Source organism: Pseudonaja textilis, chromosome Z (genome assembly GCF_049901715.1).
Source record: "Pseudonaja textilis isolate UNSWEBS1 chromosome Z, rPseTex1.2, whole genome shotgun sequence".
NCBI lineage: Eukaryota > Metazoa > Chordata > Lepidosauria > Squamata > Elapidae > Pseudonaja > Pseudonaja textilis.
In genome coordinates, this window is record NC_142008.1 from 53870764 (window position 1) to 53888125 (window position 17362).

At 38.3% G+C, this 17362-nt stretch overlaps 1 protein-coding gene across 3 annotated transcripts in view; it reads right to left on the reverse strand.

The window, feature by feature from the left end:
- Positions 1-17362, reverse strand: part of CPNE4 (copine 4) — a 413546-nt gene that overhangs the window by 23483 nt on the left and 372701 nt on the right. For all 3 annotated transcript variants that reach the window (XM_026721419.2, XM_026721417.2, XM_087916705.1), the window contains 2 exons: positions 7182-7268; positions 4668-4727 (listed from right to left, as the gene is read on the reverse strand). In XM_026721419.2, coding sequence (XP_026577204.1) covers positions 4668-4727; positions 7182-7268 — 147 coding nt within the window. The remainder of the gene's footprint in view (positions 1-4667; positions 4728-7181; positions 7269-17362) is intronic.

The following is a 17362-nucleotide window of genomic DNA, read 5'->3' on the forward strand; positions in this document are numbered from 1 at the left end:
ATAATTGATTTTATTTAATACATTTATATATTTAATGTTATATATAGATACAAGTATGAATATACAGTAGATATAGATTCAGTACTTAGTTAATAGCTTTTAAAGTGAATTCTGAAAATCTTGTTGCCACTGATTTCTATGAGATGTAAACATTAATTCTAAACATGCTTGTTTGGAATTAAATTCCACTGAGCTCAATTGGACTTATTCTAAATTAAAAACAAAACAAAACACCCACTGCAAGTCTTATGACATGTGAATGATTAACAAATGTCTTAATGGCATTAATTCCTATGGACCTTTACTAGATTTAATTTATATTTTTTGAGAATATCATATTTATTACTCATATTCATATCCATATTTATATTCATATTCATATCCATATCCATATTTATTATTATAGGATATATTGTCCTTGAATGTTCTTCCAGAAAAATAGATGAATTAGATGAATCTTGGAAGTGAAAATCCATGCTTATAATTTCCCTTAATATCTGGGAAAACCTGTAGTTCTTTAGTTTTTTCCCCCAGGACTATGGCCAAACATTTTATTGCTAAGTTATTATCTGCTTTATGAAACCAGAAACTTAAACAGGAGGCAATTATTATTTTTAATTTCTTAAGATTGACATACAGCTTTTAATATTTGAGGACAATATGTCACTGGAAAAAGGAATATCTATAGATTGATCTAAGACAGACTTGTGCATTTTACAGTTCTCCAGGCCACATCTGGCCCAGTGGTGGGATTCAATTTTTTTAACTACCGGTTCTGTGGGCATGGCTTGGTGGGCATGGCGGGGGAAGGATACTGTAATATCTCCAATCAGAGGTGGTATTTGCCGGTTCTCCGAACTACTCAAAATTTCCACTGCTGGTTCTCCAGAAGTGGTCAGAACCTGCTGAATACCACCTCTGATCTGGCCCTTTGGCTGTCTCTGTCTGGCCTATGTGAGGTCAACTGGAAATAAGAAGTCAAATATCAATAAACATGCCATAGTGGATGGGAGAAAGGAACAAATAAGATATTGTTCTCTTCAATCATCCCCTGTGCTCCTTCAATTGGCTGGTGACCATGGGAGGGAAAGGAGAGAAAGCAATTTTCTGTGACTGCACAGCACTCACTCCTCATCTAGATCAGCCTGAGGTGACAGCAGTGGTTATTTGTGAGGGATCTGGGCTCAGGTCACCACTGCCTAGGTCAAAGCATGGCTTTGCAAGCAAGTGTAGTCTGAAGCTATTGTGCCACCACTCCATAACAGTTCCAGTTTCTCAGGTTCCCCAGTCGCCAGTGGACCCTTGGGAACATTAATTAGCCACCCCTGATTTAAGAGCATAGTTTCATCTTTCTTAGTGTTAGTCATATAACTGTTTTGTCCACCTCCTATATTCATTTGTATTTATTTATTTATTTTTAAAAAGATGCATGGAACTTTGACTTCACGCATATTTGTATCTCTCTCTCTGTGTATGTATGTGTATAGAAAAGCATTTCATATTATATATGCATGTGTGTATAATAATATCAAAACATACATTTTGGTATTAAACGTATGTTCATATATGTTTACACGTGAACATAAAATTTATATATGATTAAAATGCATTTTAAATAAGAATTAAAGCAGAATACTTCCTCCACAAATCTCAAATAAAGCTGGAAGGACAAATGTATTCCAGTTGACAATTCAATTCAAAAGTGCAAATGACTGTAGTTTGTATTCAGATGCACCAGCATTTTTGGAAATTTTGTTTCCCAAAACAGCAGTAGCAAACCTCAAAACCTGGCTTTAGCAAAACCTGGCTTTAGCAAAGAAAAACAAAGCAAATGTCTAAAGAAATTTTTTTTAGATGTATACTATGAATTGATAAATACCCAAAGCTTGGTACAATCATATCACAGTTTATTCTGAGTCACTGCTTTAGAAAATGAGCATCTAACTTACAGTATTAGTTATGCAAATAGAATAGAATAGAATAACAGAGTTGGAAGGGATCTTGGAGGTCTTCTAGTCCAACCCCCTGTCCCGGCATGAAACCCTACACCACTTCTGACAAATGGTTACCCAACATCTTTTTAAAAACTTCCAGTGTTGGAGCATTCACAATTTCTAGAGGCTGATTCATTCCACTGATTAATTGTTCTAACTGTCAGGAAATTTCTCCTTAGTTGTAAGTTGCTTCTCTCCCTGATTAGTTTCCACCCATTCCTTCTTGTCCTGCCCTGAGGTGTTTTGGAGAATAGATTGAGTCCCTCTTCTTTGTGGCAGCCCCTGAGATATTGGAACACTGCTATCATGTTTCCCCATCTCCTTCTTTTCATCCTGCAACCGTTCCTCATATGTTTTAGCCTCCAGTCTAGTGGTGGGATTCAAACTTTTTTACTACTGGTTCTGTGGGCACAGCTTGGTGGGCATGGCAGGGGAAGGATACTGTAAAATCTCCAGTTCAGATGTGGTATTTGCTGGTTCTCCAAACTACTCAAAATTTCCACTACCAGTTCTCCAGAACTAGTCAGAACCTGCTGAATACCACCTCTGCTCCAGTCCCGATCATCTTTGTTGCTCTTCTCTGCACTCTTTCTAGAGTCTCAACATCTTTTTTACATCGTGGTGACCAAAACTGAATGCAGTATTCAAAGTGTGGCCTTGCTTCCATTTGATTTTTTAAATGTCCCTTTTGTGGCTCTTTTTGTAATTCTAATTTGAGTTTTTTGTGTTCTTCTTCTGACATCTTTTGATGTTGTTTTTTTTCTAATTTTTCTCGTTATGTAAGTTATAGCTTACATAATATAGCTCCCCTGATATATGTTTTGACTGTATCCCATAGGTTTTGCAGTGAAGTCTCTTCTTTTTTATTCACCTTAAAGAAGAATTCCATTTCTTTTACTGTTGTTTGTATAAATTCTTTATCTTTTAGTATAGATTGATTCAACCTATCTATCTGTCTCAACCTTTTCTTTTGCCCCTTCCAACTGACTTTTATTGGGTTATGGTTGGCTCATATATTAGTTTCTATCTCTATCTCTTGCACATTTGTTCTCAATTCCGACATCCATATTGTATCAATTCTAGACCATAGTTTGTGCCTATTTGAATAGAATGTGTACTGGTTTTCCCCTGGATTTGTTTCTCTCCATATATTCTGTATATGTTTCCTAAAAGCCAAATATTTATAAGCAAAATTAAATTTTACATGTTATCAGGTTTTTATTATTTATGAGTGTAATTTATACAAGCTTAAATATGTTATATTTTTCAACAGATTATTAAACAAGGGGGGGGATTCAGTTTTTTAAATAACCAGTTCTGTGGGCATGGCTTAGTTGGTAGGTGTGGCTTGTTGGTCATGTGACTGGGTAGGAGTGGCCAACTCAACATCACTCATGTCAAGGGGCGCTTCCCCTCGTCTGGCCTCTCATGATAGTATATCATAGATGCTGCAATGATCAAAAATATGAAAAATGGTCATGTCACTTTTTTCAATGCTATTGTAACTTTGAATGGTCACTAAATGAGCTGTTGTAAGTCAAGGATTACCTGTACAAAAAGCTTCTTTGCTTGCAAAAAGGTGCCCTAAATCCCAATCATTAGATTAAAAATACCTGCAAGGCGGAGTTACAAATCAGGTAGGGTGCCAGAGCACCTTGAGGAATGAAAATATTTAAAATGCAGTGATAACTATCAAGCAGCCAACTCTTGCTCATAAAGGGAAACCCTTTAACAGAGAGGTCATTAAAGCTCTCCAGAAAGAGCACACCCAGGAGAAGAAATCCTTAGATCCATTTAAACACTTAAAAATACCTGCTGGTCTCACTCACCTCACAAAATATCCTAAGGAAATCACCCAGATTTAAGGAAAGATCACATGCCTCCCAGAAAGGTAGTAAAAAAAATCAGTGCCAAACTTGCATCCTACCTCTTGGAAGTATACCCCCAAAGGACAGTGCCAGATAGTATTAAAGCAGTGAAGGAAGACCCCCTCCCCAAATAGAAAAAGAAACCATGAGGCAAGAAAAAATTCAAACACCATACAAATAAATCACAACAGTAGCTGTTGATTGTTGAAGCTGAATAGAGAAAATTATCACATTAATAAACACAGGATTAAACTTCACCAAAAGCCAGTTTTAGACCAAAAGTCAGAAAGAGTATGTAAACTCACGTTTGAATGTCAATCCTTCTAGCTAGCCAAGAAGCCTTGCTGAATGTCACTCATCTTGTTTCCCTGTCATTAAAAGCTTTCCTTCATTATTCAACTATTTCTTCAAAGTGCTGATTGTCCAGGGAAGTATTTCTTCCCAACAGCAGTGTAAAAATCTTAAAACAACCCTTCCCCTTTAAGAAAGCCAAGACTCACAAGCTCCAGGGACAGGAAGTCTAGGCTGTCTGCCAAGAATGTAATAAGGGTGGAAAAAAAACAAACGGAGATTGCTTCTAACTACCAGTTCTCAAAACTACTTAGAAAGTTAACAAGGGGTTCTATAGAACCGGATAGAACCTGTAGAATCCCACGCCTGATTTTAACACATTTATATCTTATCTGAATTGAACAAAATTACTTCAAAAACTTGCAATATTACTTCATGTCTATTATTCTGTGTGAAAAATAATATTTGCAATGTGAAAGATTTTGTCTTTTTTTTAAATAAACAAAATACTTACTGTAAACTGTATTTGGCAGCCACCCATTATGTAATCTAAGAATGAATGCATCTTGTGAATCTGGAGGGGAAAAAGTCAGAAATTTGGGGTTAAAACCATGCGTTCTTAAATATTTTTCCTTTGTGTTATATGGGAAGGTATATCTTTGTAGCCATTAGTAATTTAGAAAACATTGAGAATAAGTGATACAGGAAATAATGTCCCTCATGTTAAAAGTAAATATTCTTTCCTTCTCCCTATCTTTACATAAAGGAGGAAAAAGAAGTCTTTTAATGCTAAGAATCATAGCATAGAATTATTTTGGAAGAGAGTTGAAAATTATGTAATCATATGGGGTTACTAGCTGAGGTACCTTTTAATGGGAATGGATTTGGGATTTCCCAAAATGGACAATGTTCTATGTCTCAAAGGTGGTTGAAAAAGCATCTTTGGGACAACCATGACCTGGATGCCTGAGAATCTCCATATATGATGTTCTATGGTTCAATGCCACATTTGGGGTTGCTACAATATCCCAAAGTCAGTGCACCATTGATAGTAAAACTTAAGACAGATCTATCTGTCATGTGAAGTGTTGGAGGAATGAGAAAAGGAACATTCTGTTGCTATTGTTGCTGCTTGCTTAACTTGTGCTTGCTCATCTTGTGCTTGCTTATTTTTCAGAGCAGTTAGGGACACCAATGAGTGTCTTGGAAAAAGAAGTTCCACTAATTTCTTTGCAAATGCAGAAGGGAATAAAATAGTTTGATCTGTTTTAACATCATCTGTTGGAATTCCACAATATTTCTTCAAAGTCAATTTGCTTATGACCCTATCAAGCCAAGAACTATCACAAGGAGCTATTTCTATCTACAGGTAGTCCTCAACTTACAATAGTGCATTTAGTGACCATTCAAAGTTACAATGGCACTGAAAAAGTAACTTATGACCATTTTTCACACTTATGACCATTGAAGTATATCCATAGTCAATGAGATCAAAATTCAGATGGTTGGTAACTCACTCATATTTATGATGGTTAGAGTGTCCCAGGGTCATGTGATCACCTTTTTTAACCTTCTGACAAGCAAAGTCAATGGGGATTTAAAAACCTTGTTACTAACTTAACAACTGCAGTGATTCACTTAATAACTGTGGAAAGAAAGTCATAAAATGGGGCAAAGTTCATGTAACAAATGTGTCACTTAGTAACATAAATTTTGGGCTCAATTTTGGTCATAAGTAGAGGACTACCTGTATTTTCCTTGTGGAGTAGGCCATGCTTTCCTAAGGTGATACATGTGGACTGCACTAGAAAAAATCCCCAAGCTTCCATCTCTCTTGATATCCTTCCATTGTGAATTATAGCTCATTGGAATAATAAACTGTTCTTTTCTGTGGAGGGCTTGTAGAACTATTAATTACAAAATGTTGTACAACAATTTTGCCCTTTATTGCCTAATTTTTAATTTTTTAATTTTGGTCTAATAAAAAAAATAGATAAGTGTATAGGTAAACATAGATGAATAATAACATTTTGCCAAATTCTCAGAATATAAACAGTAAGATAAAAAGATGTGGATTTCGCTTGGTAAATCTTGACATCTGCTGATTAGATGGACACATTTCTGTAACTTTCCTGAAATAACACAGAAATGGTTTGTTTCTGGTTTCTTCCAAGTTGTTTTTCCTTAAAAAAAGAGCTTCCCGTAGTCCTGAGAATTTCTGGTGCCTCTGATCCATATATTAACCAGATTGGACAATATCTCAATTAATGTCTCAATTATAATAATTTTTTCTCACTCCTCCATCTGGATGCCCATTGGTTACATTTCCAGCAATTTCAGGCTAACCATCATTTGGACTTTTCTTTTTCATTTAAAACCAGTGCAATTAAATTATGGATTAACTTCAGTGTATTCTGAAGTTAGATTTATTAAATCCCATTTTCTTGTTTTATTAGATTATCCATTTAATTCCAGTACTGTGAGCACAACAAAGTTCAATGATGGCGCTATATCCTTGGCTTATATTATCTAGGTTCAGAAACTAAGCAAGATTGCTTTAGTTAGTATTTCCATGGGAAACTACCAAGATTAGCAGATATTATCTAAAAATCAAAACATGTCCTCAAAGATGTCAAATACCAAGGCAACTCTATTGATATGCCCAGAGATCACCAGAATTTAATCTTAACTCAGAAACTTCAATGGTATCTTTTAATATAATTAAGCAAATGTATTCCTTTGAATATACCTGGCTAACAGATTGACTGTATGACAGTCAGTGCCCATTTTGGATCTGCAGCTGTCAACCCAATGAAAATGTTGATCTACCTTTATGTAGCAACATCTGTTTTCCTACCTTTGGAAATCCTACAATATGCATTTTTATGACATCTTCTATTTTTGACACATATAAAAATCTACAAAATATGGACAGCAGAACTTAATTCCCTCTCCTGTATTTACTTTTGTCATGGATGTTGAAAACAATATTTTCATATTCATTAAAGCACTGCTTAAATAAAAGCACCTTGCACAGATTAAGAATGATGATGCCAGAATTTTTGTAATTCTTCTTCTTTACTTTATACTTGGGGTTTATACACTCCCATTGAATCTGTGAAAACACAAGTCAGAGCATGAAAGTCATGTTTTCATTTATCATTTACTCAGATCACATAATGTGCAGTTGAATCTATACAATACATCACACAAAACAACCACAAGCAATCAGAACAAATGTGTAAATATAATTTCAGCTACTTGAGAATGTTGCTAACTTTGATTTGGTATGCTCTAATTGCAAAGCTGTTCTAGTATGGGCATATGCTATTCTATCATTCCATCACTGACCAACATCTAAAATCATAAAATGTAGGGCATGACAGAGATGGTCAAAAACCATATTGATTGCTGATCTGCAAATGAAATTTGTTCTGAGTTTATAGAAAATGAATTTTATGAACTTAATGGTATTTTGAACCATTACGCAAGACTGCACAGGAAGGAGGAGAGACACGTTACTCTATGGTGACCAAAGAAGTCTAGTAGCATCTTTTTGACAAATACAATTTATTAAAAGGCATACAATTTTGTGAGCATTCTTTAAACCAGGAGTTAGCACCCTTTAACAACCCCCAAAGACTCAGCATTGCTTACATATATACATTGGCTGAGATCTGTCTTTTACAATTGTTTTTGTTTCTTTGTTTATTTTCTCATTTCATGTTTACATTTTCCAAACCTGTTTTAGAGCTTTGGTATGTTTCTGCATCAAAATCAGAACTCAGTCTTCTGAATATTGGAAACATAGATACTGAAGATATAACAGCAGGCTGTAGCAACTAGTCAATCTTGGGGAATTCAAAAACACTAAGTAGAGTCAGATGTGCTTATTAATTAAAGGGCAACCACAAAGAAACTCTAGGGACATAAGCTAGAATCAGAAGTTTTAAAAAAGGGAAAGAATGCAATCAGTGATAACCCATCTGTATGTTGTTGCCAAGAAAATTGCATAATCTTGTCTGTTTAGTTCACAGGAAAGAATTTTGCTTTGAGGAAGACTTTTCTTTGAGAGCTAGGAAAGTCTCCAGGAACTCTCAAAAAAGAGGTTTTAACAATACCACACTGAGATTGGAAGTTCCCTTTTACTAATAAAATAGTAAAAGTAGAATCAAAGGTATTATTGTAAATGTTCTGTAATTAATTTCTCCTTATGTTTGGAGTATCTGCTATTTGGCTTTAAATGGAAGGAGTATTAAGGTCTTGGGATTTAAGAGCTGACAAGCAGTGAAGCTGATGCAATATGGGGCTGATGTAACCAGGATGAATCAGCATAGTATGGGTATTTTCCTTTAAGACTGGCCCTTTAAGAGGTATTTATATAAAGGCAGCCATTAGAGGGCATGTTCTCTCTCCTTATGTCCGGTATTTATTGCAGAGTTCTCCATACAGAGTTAAGAAGATTGCTTGCTTGTAAGGTACATGCCTACCACTTATATTTCTGTATATATCTTATATATAAACCACTGTTAAATGTCTAAGTTTCTCTGTGTTGTGTTTTGCTCTTGGGTTGTCTCATAATAGCAGTTATGCTGCAAATGCTCTGACATTGCCTGAGCAGGGGGTTGAACTAGAAGACCTCCAAAATCTCTTTCAACTCTGTTATTCCTAAGCGAAATAGCTAAGGCACTCATTGGGACCCTATCTCTTTTGCTCCCTCTGGACTAATGGGTTATAGAGTTGCTTCTATAAATTCTTTTTAATAAGATTTAACAATTATTATTTTTATTATTAATAATATAAAATTATTATTATTATAAAAAATAATTAATAATTTAATAAGATAAAAATCTGCAGCAGAAAGTTCTTCATGTCTCCTTACCCTGAAGACCTAATTTCATTTGGAATTTAATCCCAAACTGATTGCCCTTTTAGCATTTCTCTTGACACTTCTCCAAAATGCACCCCCAAGAAGCCACATCTCTCTCTCCCTCTCCGTCCCTTCAGGGGTGTGATTCTACTGGTTCGGACCGGTTCTATAGAACCAGTTGTTACAATTCTGTGCAGTTCAGAGAACTGGCAAATTGTGTCTGTGGCTGGCCCCTCCCCTCTCTGCCTTCCCCTCCCCTCCCAGTCAGTCCTTATCATACATGTGTGACATTGCACACTATCCAATATCGTTGACTGCATTCTCCCCCACCCAATCACTCCTTAAGGTATTTCTGTTTTTCCCTCCCAACGATCAGCTGTTCCATCGATCAGCTATGCTGGGATCCCCCTTGCTGTCTTACTGCTTCCCTGAGGCCCAAGATGCAACAAAGGGTGTGCAGGTGGTGGTGGGTGCTGCGTGCCCTCCTGCACTTTATTTTTTGCCTTTCTGGACCTCAGAGAAGCCTTCTGGGAGCAAAAACGCCACCCCAGGAGGCTTCCCTGAGGCCCAGGAGGCCCAAAAATGGAGCACGGGGAGGGGTGCCAGTCATGCCCACCAGTCATGTGGCCACGCCCACCTAGCCACACCCACAGAGCCATTTATTAAAAAATTTGAATCAGCTGGCCCACACAGAGTGCCACATGGGATGCAGCTGAATGAAAGCAGGCAAGCTGGCCATGTGGTTGAGGCAAGCCAGGGAGCCAGATGGAGAGCAGCAGCAGCTATGCCGGGCAAGCAGACAAAATGAGGAGTGACTGGGTGGGGTGGCGTGGTGGTGGGCAGGGTGGGGTGAGCCAGCCAGAATTATCACTACCAGTTCGCCAGAACCAGCTAGAACTGACAGAATCTCACCACTGCTTGTATCTCCTTACATCATGCTTATTTAATCTAAGTATTTCAACTGCCTCAACATCTATCTCTTGCTGTTGGATCTCTAGAGCACCCATCTGTAATTCTTTCATCACTTTTGGAAGAACTTTCTCTTTATTCTCTTCTATATTTTGAGCTTTTAAAAAATTATCTATCTATTCTGTTTTAAGAATTATTACTATCTCTTTCATATCTTTATCTGCTTCTATCATTTTTTATTTATCTCCGCTATTCTTTCCTTCTGATTTCTCCTCTGTTTCCTGAGTTTTTTGTTCATCTTTTATTATCATTTGTTGGGTTTTTTTCTAGTCTCTCACACCATCTCCCTATGATTCCTTGTCATACCTTCCTAAATACATTGAAACATAAATAATATTTCTTTATGAACTGTATTTGTTCTCCCCTGTTGAAACATTTTGTAATAATTTATTAGGCTGAAAGTTACTTAAGATTCCAATATGCCAATTGCCCAGAAACACAAAAAATGCCAGTATTAGTAAAGTTTACTCAATCTTGAGACTGTTCCTCAAAATCCCCAAAATTTATAGTCCTTAAAAATTTTCCAATTTGCACCCTCAGAATTATCCAATTTTTAAAGACTTGTTTAATTTTTCTTCTTTCACCTTGTAGAATCAAATAGAATTAATAATCCACATTGGCTCACCAGATCTCCCCAAATCTCTAATCCACAGAATCAAGTGTTCAGTTTCAAGAATATTTCTTGCTAATTATAGTCCACCTTGCTTTAAAAATCTTCAAAAGGCTCACTAAATACTTCCAAGCAGTTAAAATGTCTGTAGATATGGAATCAAAATAAAGAGGCCTTCCAGGTGTTATTTGCCTTTCACTATTTCCTGTCTTCTTCTCCTTGTTTTTATTCTGTTATCAATCAATCCTCACTTGCCAAGGTCTTTTCCTTCCGTGTACTAATATATCTTCTTTCACCAGTAGGTGGCAACTCTGCTTTAAGTTCCAGCATTAAACAAAGCAAAAATAGAACAGCTGATTGTCAAAAGAAAATCAAAGCGAGAAAAAGAAAAGAAAACAAACTTCCTTTTTCCTTATATGATTTCTTCCAGTAATCAGACAATGTTATTGGCAAATTAAGTCAGTTTTCACACTACTAAAGTTCCAGTCTGAGCTTTCTATATTTTAAAGCTTCATAGTCTTCCATTAAATGTTTGTTTCAGTTTTGGGTTTATAATCTTTCTCCATGTGTTAAATTGCCATTTTCTTAGCGTTTGTAGAGTCTTTTTTTAAAAAGAACTCTTTTATTTGGGTTTAAATCTCACCCAGTTCCAATCCTCTATTTCCTCTGTCCACAAACTGCTCCAGCCCATAATCTTCTTGTCCTGGTTGTCTTGTCACAGCTTCAGTCTTACCAAAATGGCTATTGTCTCTGCTGCCAATTGGGAGGGTTTCTTTGGATCAATCAAGGAAATTGCTATTTCCTCATGATCTAAAAAGTGTCTCTCCTTTCTTCACCATCCCTCTAAGATGGCTTTGACCCCATAGGGTCTCCTGGCAAGTAGGTATCGGCTGGGTTTTGCGGAGCTCCATGGAGCTTTGCTATCCCATATCCATCCCACTGCAACACCAACTGGTGAATCCATAACAACATAAATTGTGATTGTCGTTTATTACCACAGACAGTCAAAACATTAAGCATATTGATTGATTGATTGATTGATTGATTGATATAAATCAATAGGTTTTACTATGATCAATTATCAGTTGGATTTTTTTGAAGATTATTTTGAAGAGATGTGCGGAGTCCTTTCTGAGTTTGGCAGTTTTCTTGCAGATATTTCATTGACAAACTAAGTAACATTATCTGTGCTAGTGTTTATTTTTTTAAATAGTTGTTAAGGTCATACCAAATGTAATTTTAGAATTATGTTGCATGCTGCATATCTACAGAAGTATTGGCTTCAGACACATCAAATTTTAAAATCTGTGGATACCCAAAAGAAGCTTTTTATTTAAGATTAACTCCTGCTGATCTCATCAAAGGTCTATTGGCCCTAGACTGCCAATTCTAACCCCCAACAATTAATATTTGTAGGGTTTTAAAAATTTGATCTTATCTTAACTTGATGCCAAGTTTCCCTACTTGGATGAGCTATCCCAAATGGCATCTCTGCCACTTTCTTTGCAGTATAATGACACTATTTATTTATTTTATTTATTTGTCAATCATGTATTAGATAACAGATATAATTAGAACATGATTATGATTACATGAAATGGGTATGAATAAAAGGGGACATTAGGACAGGGATGGTAGGCACGTTAGTGCGCTTATGCATGCCCCTTACAGACCTCTTAGGAATGGGGTGAAGTCAACAGTAGACAATCTAAGGTTAAAGTTTTGGGGATTTGGGAAAGAAACCACAGAGTCAGGTAGTACATTCCAGGCATTTACTTTGCCCATGTCTTCTCCCTGGTTATTTTTCCAATTTTGCAGCTTACTCACAGCCCTAGAATTCCCAAATGGTTCTTTATCCACCTCCACATCCAAGTACAGCAGACTGTACTTAGTTTACAAAATCTGCTAAAGATTGATATTTGATGCCATCTGCAAGGATTCACCATTCACCAATTTTATAATGACCATATACAGCTCAGGTAGTTATAGTTTCTGAACATCCAAAGCTCAATGTTTGCAGAGTTACATTTTAAAGACAAGTGTATAAACAAAGTTATATAACAGTTCTCATCCACGCTGCCTTGAGAGTCCAGAAATGGGTTAAGCTCCTCCTTCTGACATCATAGAACTGAGTCTGCCACTATAAAAAAGTCAGCCCTGGCTGGCCCTCCCATCTTTTGGCTCAGCTTCTTGTGTGAGAGCATAGTCTTTGAAAGAAGTGCTTATTAAAAACTGAAAGAAAGTTGGGAGATCACAGGAGGCAGCAAATACTTATAAAATCAGCTCCCAGGGATCTGGTGGAGCTCTGTCTCCAGGAGAGTGTGGATCCGCTTTCCTGAAGCTCTGAGGCTTCAGTGCTGCCTCACAAAGGACAATGGACCCAGGGAGTGTTTGCAGGAGTCTCCCACGCAGCCCCGTCAATCGCGCAGCTTGTTGGTGGTGCCAGCGGCCAAGCTGCTTCACAGCTGACTCCGGAAACTCAGTTTCACCACTTCTCAGTTGTTGCGCTGTTATTCGATCACTTGGGGCCTGGTAAGTGCCTAAAGAGTGAAGGAGGTGGCAAGGCCATCCCAGAGCCACTCCATGTGGTGCGTGGCCATTTTGTTTTAGCCGGGTGGCCATTTTGTTTCGGGGAGAAAACTTTCCCCAGTGCCTCACAGTTTTGCAACTTGCCTAGCCCAAAGCAACAAGCAGCACCCCAGTGGGGGAAGCTCACAGCACCCTAGGTATCTGCTCTGTTTGCAATATGGAAAGGAACACCCCCCAGCCAGGGCCCAAATGATTGGAAGACATCCAAGACTGTCAAGCCCCTTTGAGGAAGAAGAAAAGACAAAGAGGTCTTTCTGCTAACAGAGAGGCTGATGCAAAAATAAGAGCCAAGACCCTAGCTCCCAGAAAGACTTCAAAATTGGAGCTTATTGCTGGGAAGAGAAGGCATGCTGCACTTGAGAAGCAGTTTGCAATGACTTTGGCACAGATGCAGGCCGATTCAACAGATTTCTCACTCTGGAGAGGTGCATGTTAGCCCTGAAGTTTCTTCCAAGGGGGGTGAATCTGCTTCCAGTCACCTGTTAGATTGGTCCCCAGAGAGAGTGGAGGAAGAACAGTTTCCCCAGGACCTAAGGAGATCAGGGCCTTCCTCTAGACAGGCTACCTGGGTGCCTGGCCCTTCCTTCTCTGGTGGTCAGGGGGTTCAAAAGGGGTATAGGCCTAGGCCTGAAGCAACCTACAGCCCCACAGCTACGGGCCTACATTGTGAGGAGAACAGGCCTGAGGACCTTAGGGAAATGGTCTCTGTAGCCATAAGGCAGGGCCTAGCAGAAGGATTTAAACAATTCCTTCATGACAAGGGGGGGGCTTGGCCTTGTTACACCAGGGTTTTCTCCAAAGGGTCCCCCTCTCTCAGAAGGGTGTTTCCAGACAGTAATTCTGTTTCCAGCCCTCCCATTTGGAGTGGGGGGAGGAAGAAAATGAAGAGTATTCTAAGGCCTCTGACCATAGTCGCTCTAGTCATTCTGAGGAAAAGGAAGGGGAACTCATAGACCCCAATATGTCTGAGGAAGAGGACTTCAGAGTTGATTAGCCTCCCCCAGCAGGGGTTTTTAGGCCTTTCTTATTCAAGCCTTTGTTACACAAGGCTTTGGTCACTGCACAGCTAAGCCCTGAGGAAGTGGGCCCAGAACCACAGGCAACCACATCTGGCCACATTGATTCATTGTTCTCCAATCCAGTGGTGCATACGGAGATTCTCCCCTCCCCACTAATTTTCCTTGATTCAGTGAAGGAACAGTTCCTCTCTCCAGGGGCAGGGCCTAGCCCGTCTGCTCACGACAGACGATTCTATAACATTGGCCCTTCCCTGGCCAATTCCCTGCTAGTGCCTTCAGTGGATGCTTCAGTGGTGGCATCGTTTTCTTCCTCGGGCACCCTCACTGAACCAGAAGATGTACTCAAGACAAATGATCTGAGCAGACCCTCAAGCACACTCACCAGGCAGTGGCTTGGGCGATTAGAGCATCAACAGCAGCATTTTTTACGAGATCTTCACTGCGCTGGCTTCACCAACTTCAGGAGAGGCTCCCAGCCCTTGAATTCAGAGCACACCAAGATCTCAATAAGATAATTGTGGTGGCTGAGTTTACAGCAGACGCCACTCTGAACTTGGCCAACTTCACTTCCAGGGCCATGGCTTCTTCAGTGGTGGCCAGGTGGCTACTTTGGCTGCGCAACTGGCAATCTGACTCCCACCGTAAATGGAAGTTGGCATCAGCTCCGTGCACGGGCGATAAGCTATTTGGCGACATCCTTGAACTATACCTATGGTTCCCTTATGGAATTGGCAATCCAACATTTTGTCCACATATGACCCATTCAACTGGGTCCTGAGGATCAACGAGGGCAAGGCTTCTATTCTCACCTCTTTGTGATCCCAAAGGCCTCTGGGGAGTGGCAAGCCATCTTGGATCTTAAAGTCTTAAACAAATTTATCCCATATAGGCATTTTAAGATGCAGATCTTGCATTCTATTCTTGAGAGCGTTTGAGAGGGTGACCTCCCCTCCTCCATAGACCTCATGGAGGCTTACCTCCATATTCCTATCTGGCCTCATCATCACCAGTTTCTCCATTTTTGTTATCAGAACGACCATTTCCAGTACCGGGCACTACCCTTCAGTCTCTCGTCAGCCCCAAGGGTCTTCAAGAAAGTCTTGGCAGCTTTGGCAGCTTCGTTTCGCACCATTCTAGTGAGGGTCCAGTGCTACCTGGACAACATACTCATCCAGTTGCAGTCGATCCACTCAGCTCATCACGACTTTCACATCATATTGCAGAGCCTATGAGACCACAGGTTCTCGATCAACCTAAGGAAAAGTCACTTTTCCCTGACAACCAAGTTGCTCCACCTTGGGGCAATTATAGATTCGTCACTCTGTGAGGTTTTCTCTCTCCAGATTGAGGGGAGAGCCTTCACAGTTGCATCCTTCAGATTCAGAGTCACAGCATCCTCAGTAGAGGATAATAAGTAACACTGCCACCCAGAGGCTTGGATACATTGTTTTTTTCCTCTTTTTTGAGTGCTTGGTAGCTTTGAGAATAACAAGAGCTGGTGCTTTACTTCAAGGACTTTGAGCCTATTTGTTAATATGATAGTGGGATGAGCATGGAAGAATGTTATTACAGGTGCTCTTCTGGGTACCAGCAGTGGCTGGAGTCTGGAGTTGAAAGAAAACTTGGAGTTGAAAGAAAAAAGATTGTAATGACTTTGGAAAGAGAGCTGTAAAATTTGTTTGGAACTTAACAAAAGAGCCTTGGACATTATATAGTGGCAGTGTGTTTCTTTTTGACAGAAAGCCTGTCTTTTTTGTTCCTTCTCTGCTCCCCTCCCCCAATTTATTTATTTGTTTCTGCTGACATCTGGGACTGAAGCCTTTTCAATGGGAATTCTTTTTATTTATTTTTTAAGAGAATAGTTTTTTCTTTTTCTTTCCCTTACATTGATGCTTTTCTTTCTTTTTTATTAAGTATAAGTTTTTCTTTTTGATTATTATTGCCTTTTTTCTTTCTTTTTTCTTCTCTCTTTTTCCTCTTTTGGTGTGCATTTTGAAGAATGTGTGTTTCTTTTTTTCTTTTTATAGTGTATATAGTGTGTTCTTTTTACTTCCTTCCAATTGGGAAACATCATTTTTAATTACTTTTTTTCTTCTTTTTTATTTGGAGATTGTTTACTGTACTGTTTGGTCCTTCCACTCCTGAAGAATTTTATTTTTATTTTTATTGTGATTGATCTGTCAAAATTTTCCTAATTAATTGGAACTAATTGGATTAAGGTGTACAAGAACCTGAAGAGATTATTTTTTACTGCTATTTGGGATTCTATTTGGCCTCCATATAAGTGGATTAAGGTATAGAAGAACCTCAAGATTTTGTATCATTGTTTGGGACCCCTCAACTATTGTGCAGTTTGGCAATTGTTTGGAAATGAGTAGAAAGATAACGGCTACTGGTTCTTCAATACCAACTTCTTCTTCTTCACCATCCAGAGGGCAAAGATCAATACAGACGATGTTGCAGCAGAAAAAGGAATGAGAGAAAGATAAGGAAGTGACATTGCAGATGATTATGCAAGGAATTCAAAAAGTAAAATCAAGAACAGAGTAAACTGAACAGAGAACAGAGAATATTGAACAAAGAACAGAAAAAACAGATGAAAAGATTGAGAATATTCACCAAATGATGATTAAATATGAGGATAGATTTCAAAAAATTGAAGAAAAAGATGAACAAAGAGATAAGAAAATTGGAGAAATTGACAGCAGATTGAGCGTGGTTGAACAAGACAAGAGTGGAACGTTGGGATGGGAGATTGACAGACCAGAATTCTATCTCAGATTTCAATATAGAAGAAAAGTGAGAAAATTTTGCAGAAATAATGACAGAAATCCTGGCAGAAGCATTGGAGATAACCAAAGAGAAAATAATGGATGGAATAGACGAGGTGTTCCATTTAGTATTTACAAGATATGCAGTGAGAAACAAGCTACCAAAAGAAGTCCACATAAGATTCATGAAGAAAGCAATTAAAACGCAAATATTACAGATTGCAAGAGAGAAAACATTGAAACATAAAGACAAGGAGATTGTGGTTCTGAAACAAATACCCAGAAGAGTGAGAGAGATAAGAAAAGAATATCAATTTTTGACTAAAATATTAATTAAGAAAGGTGTTAGTTACAGATGGCTGATACCAGAAGGTCTTATGT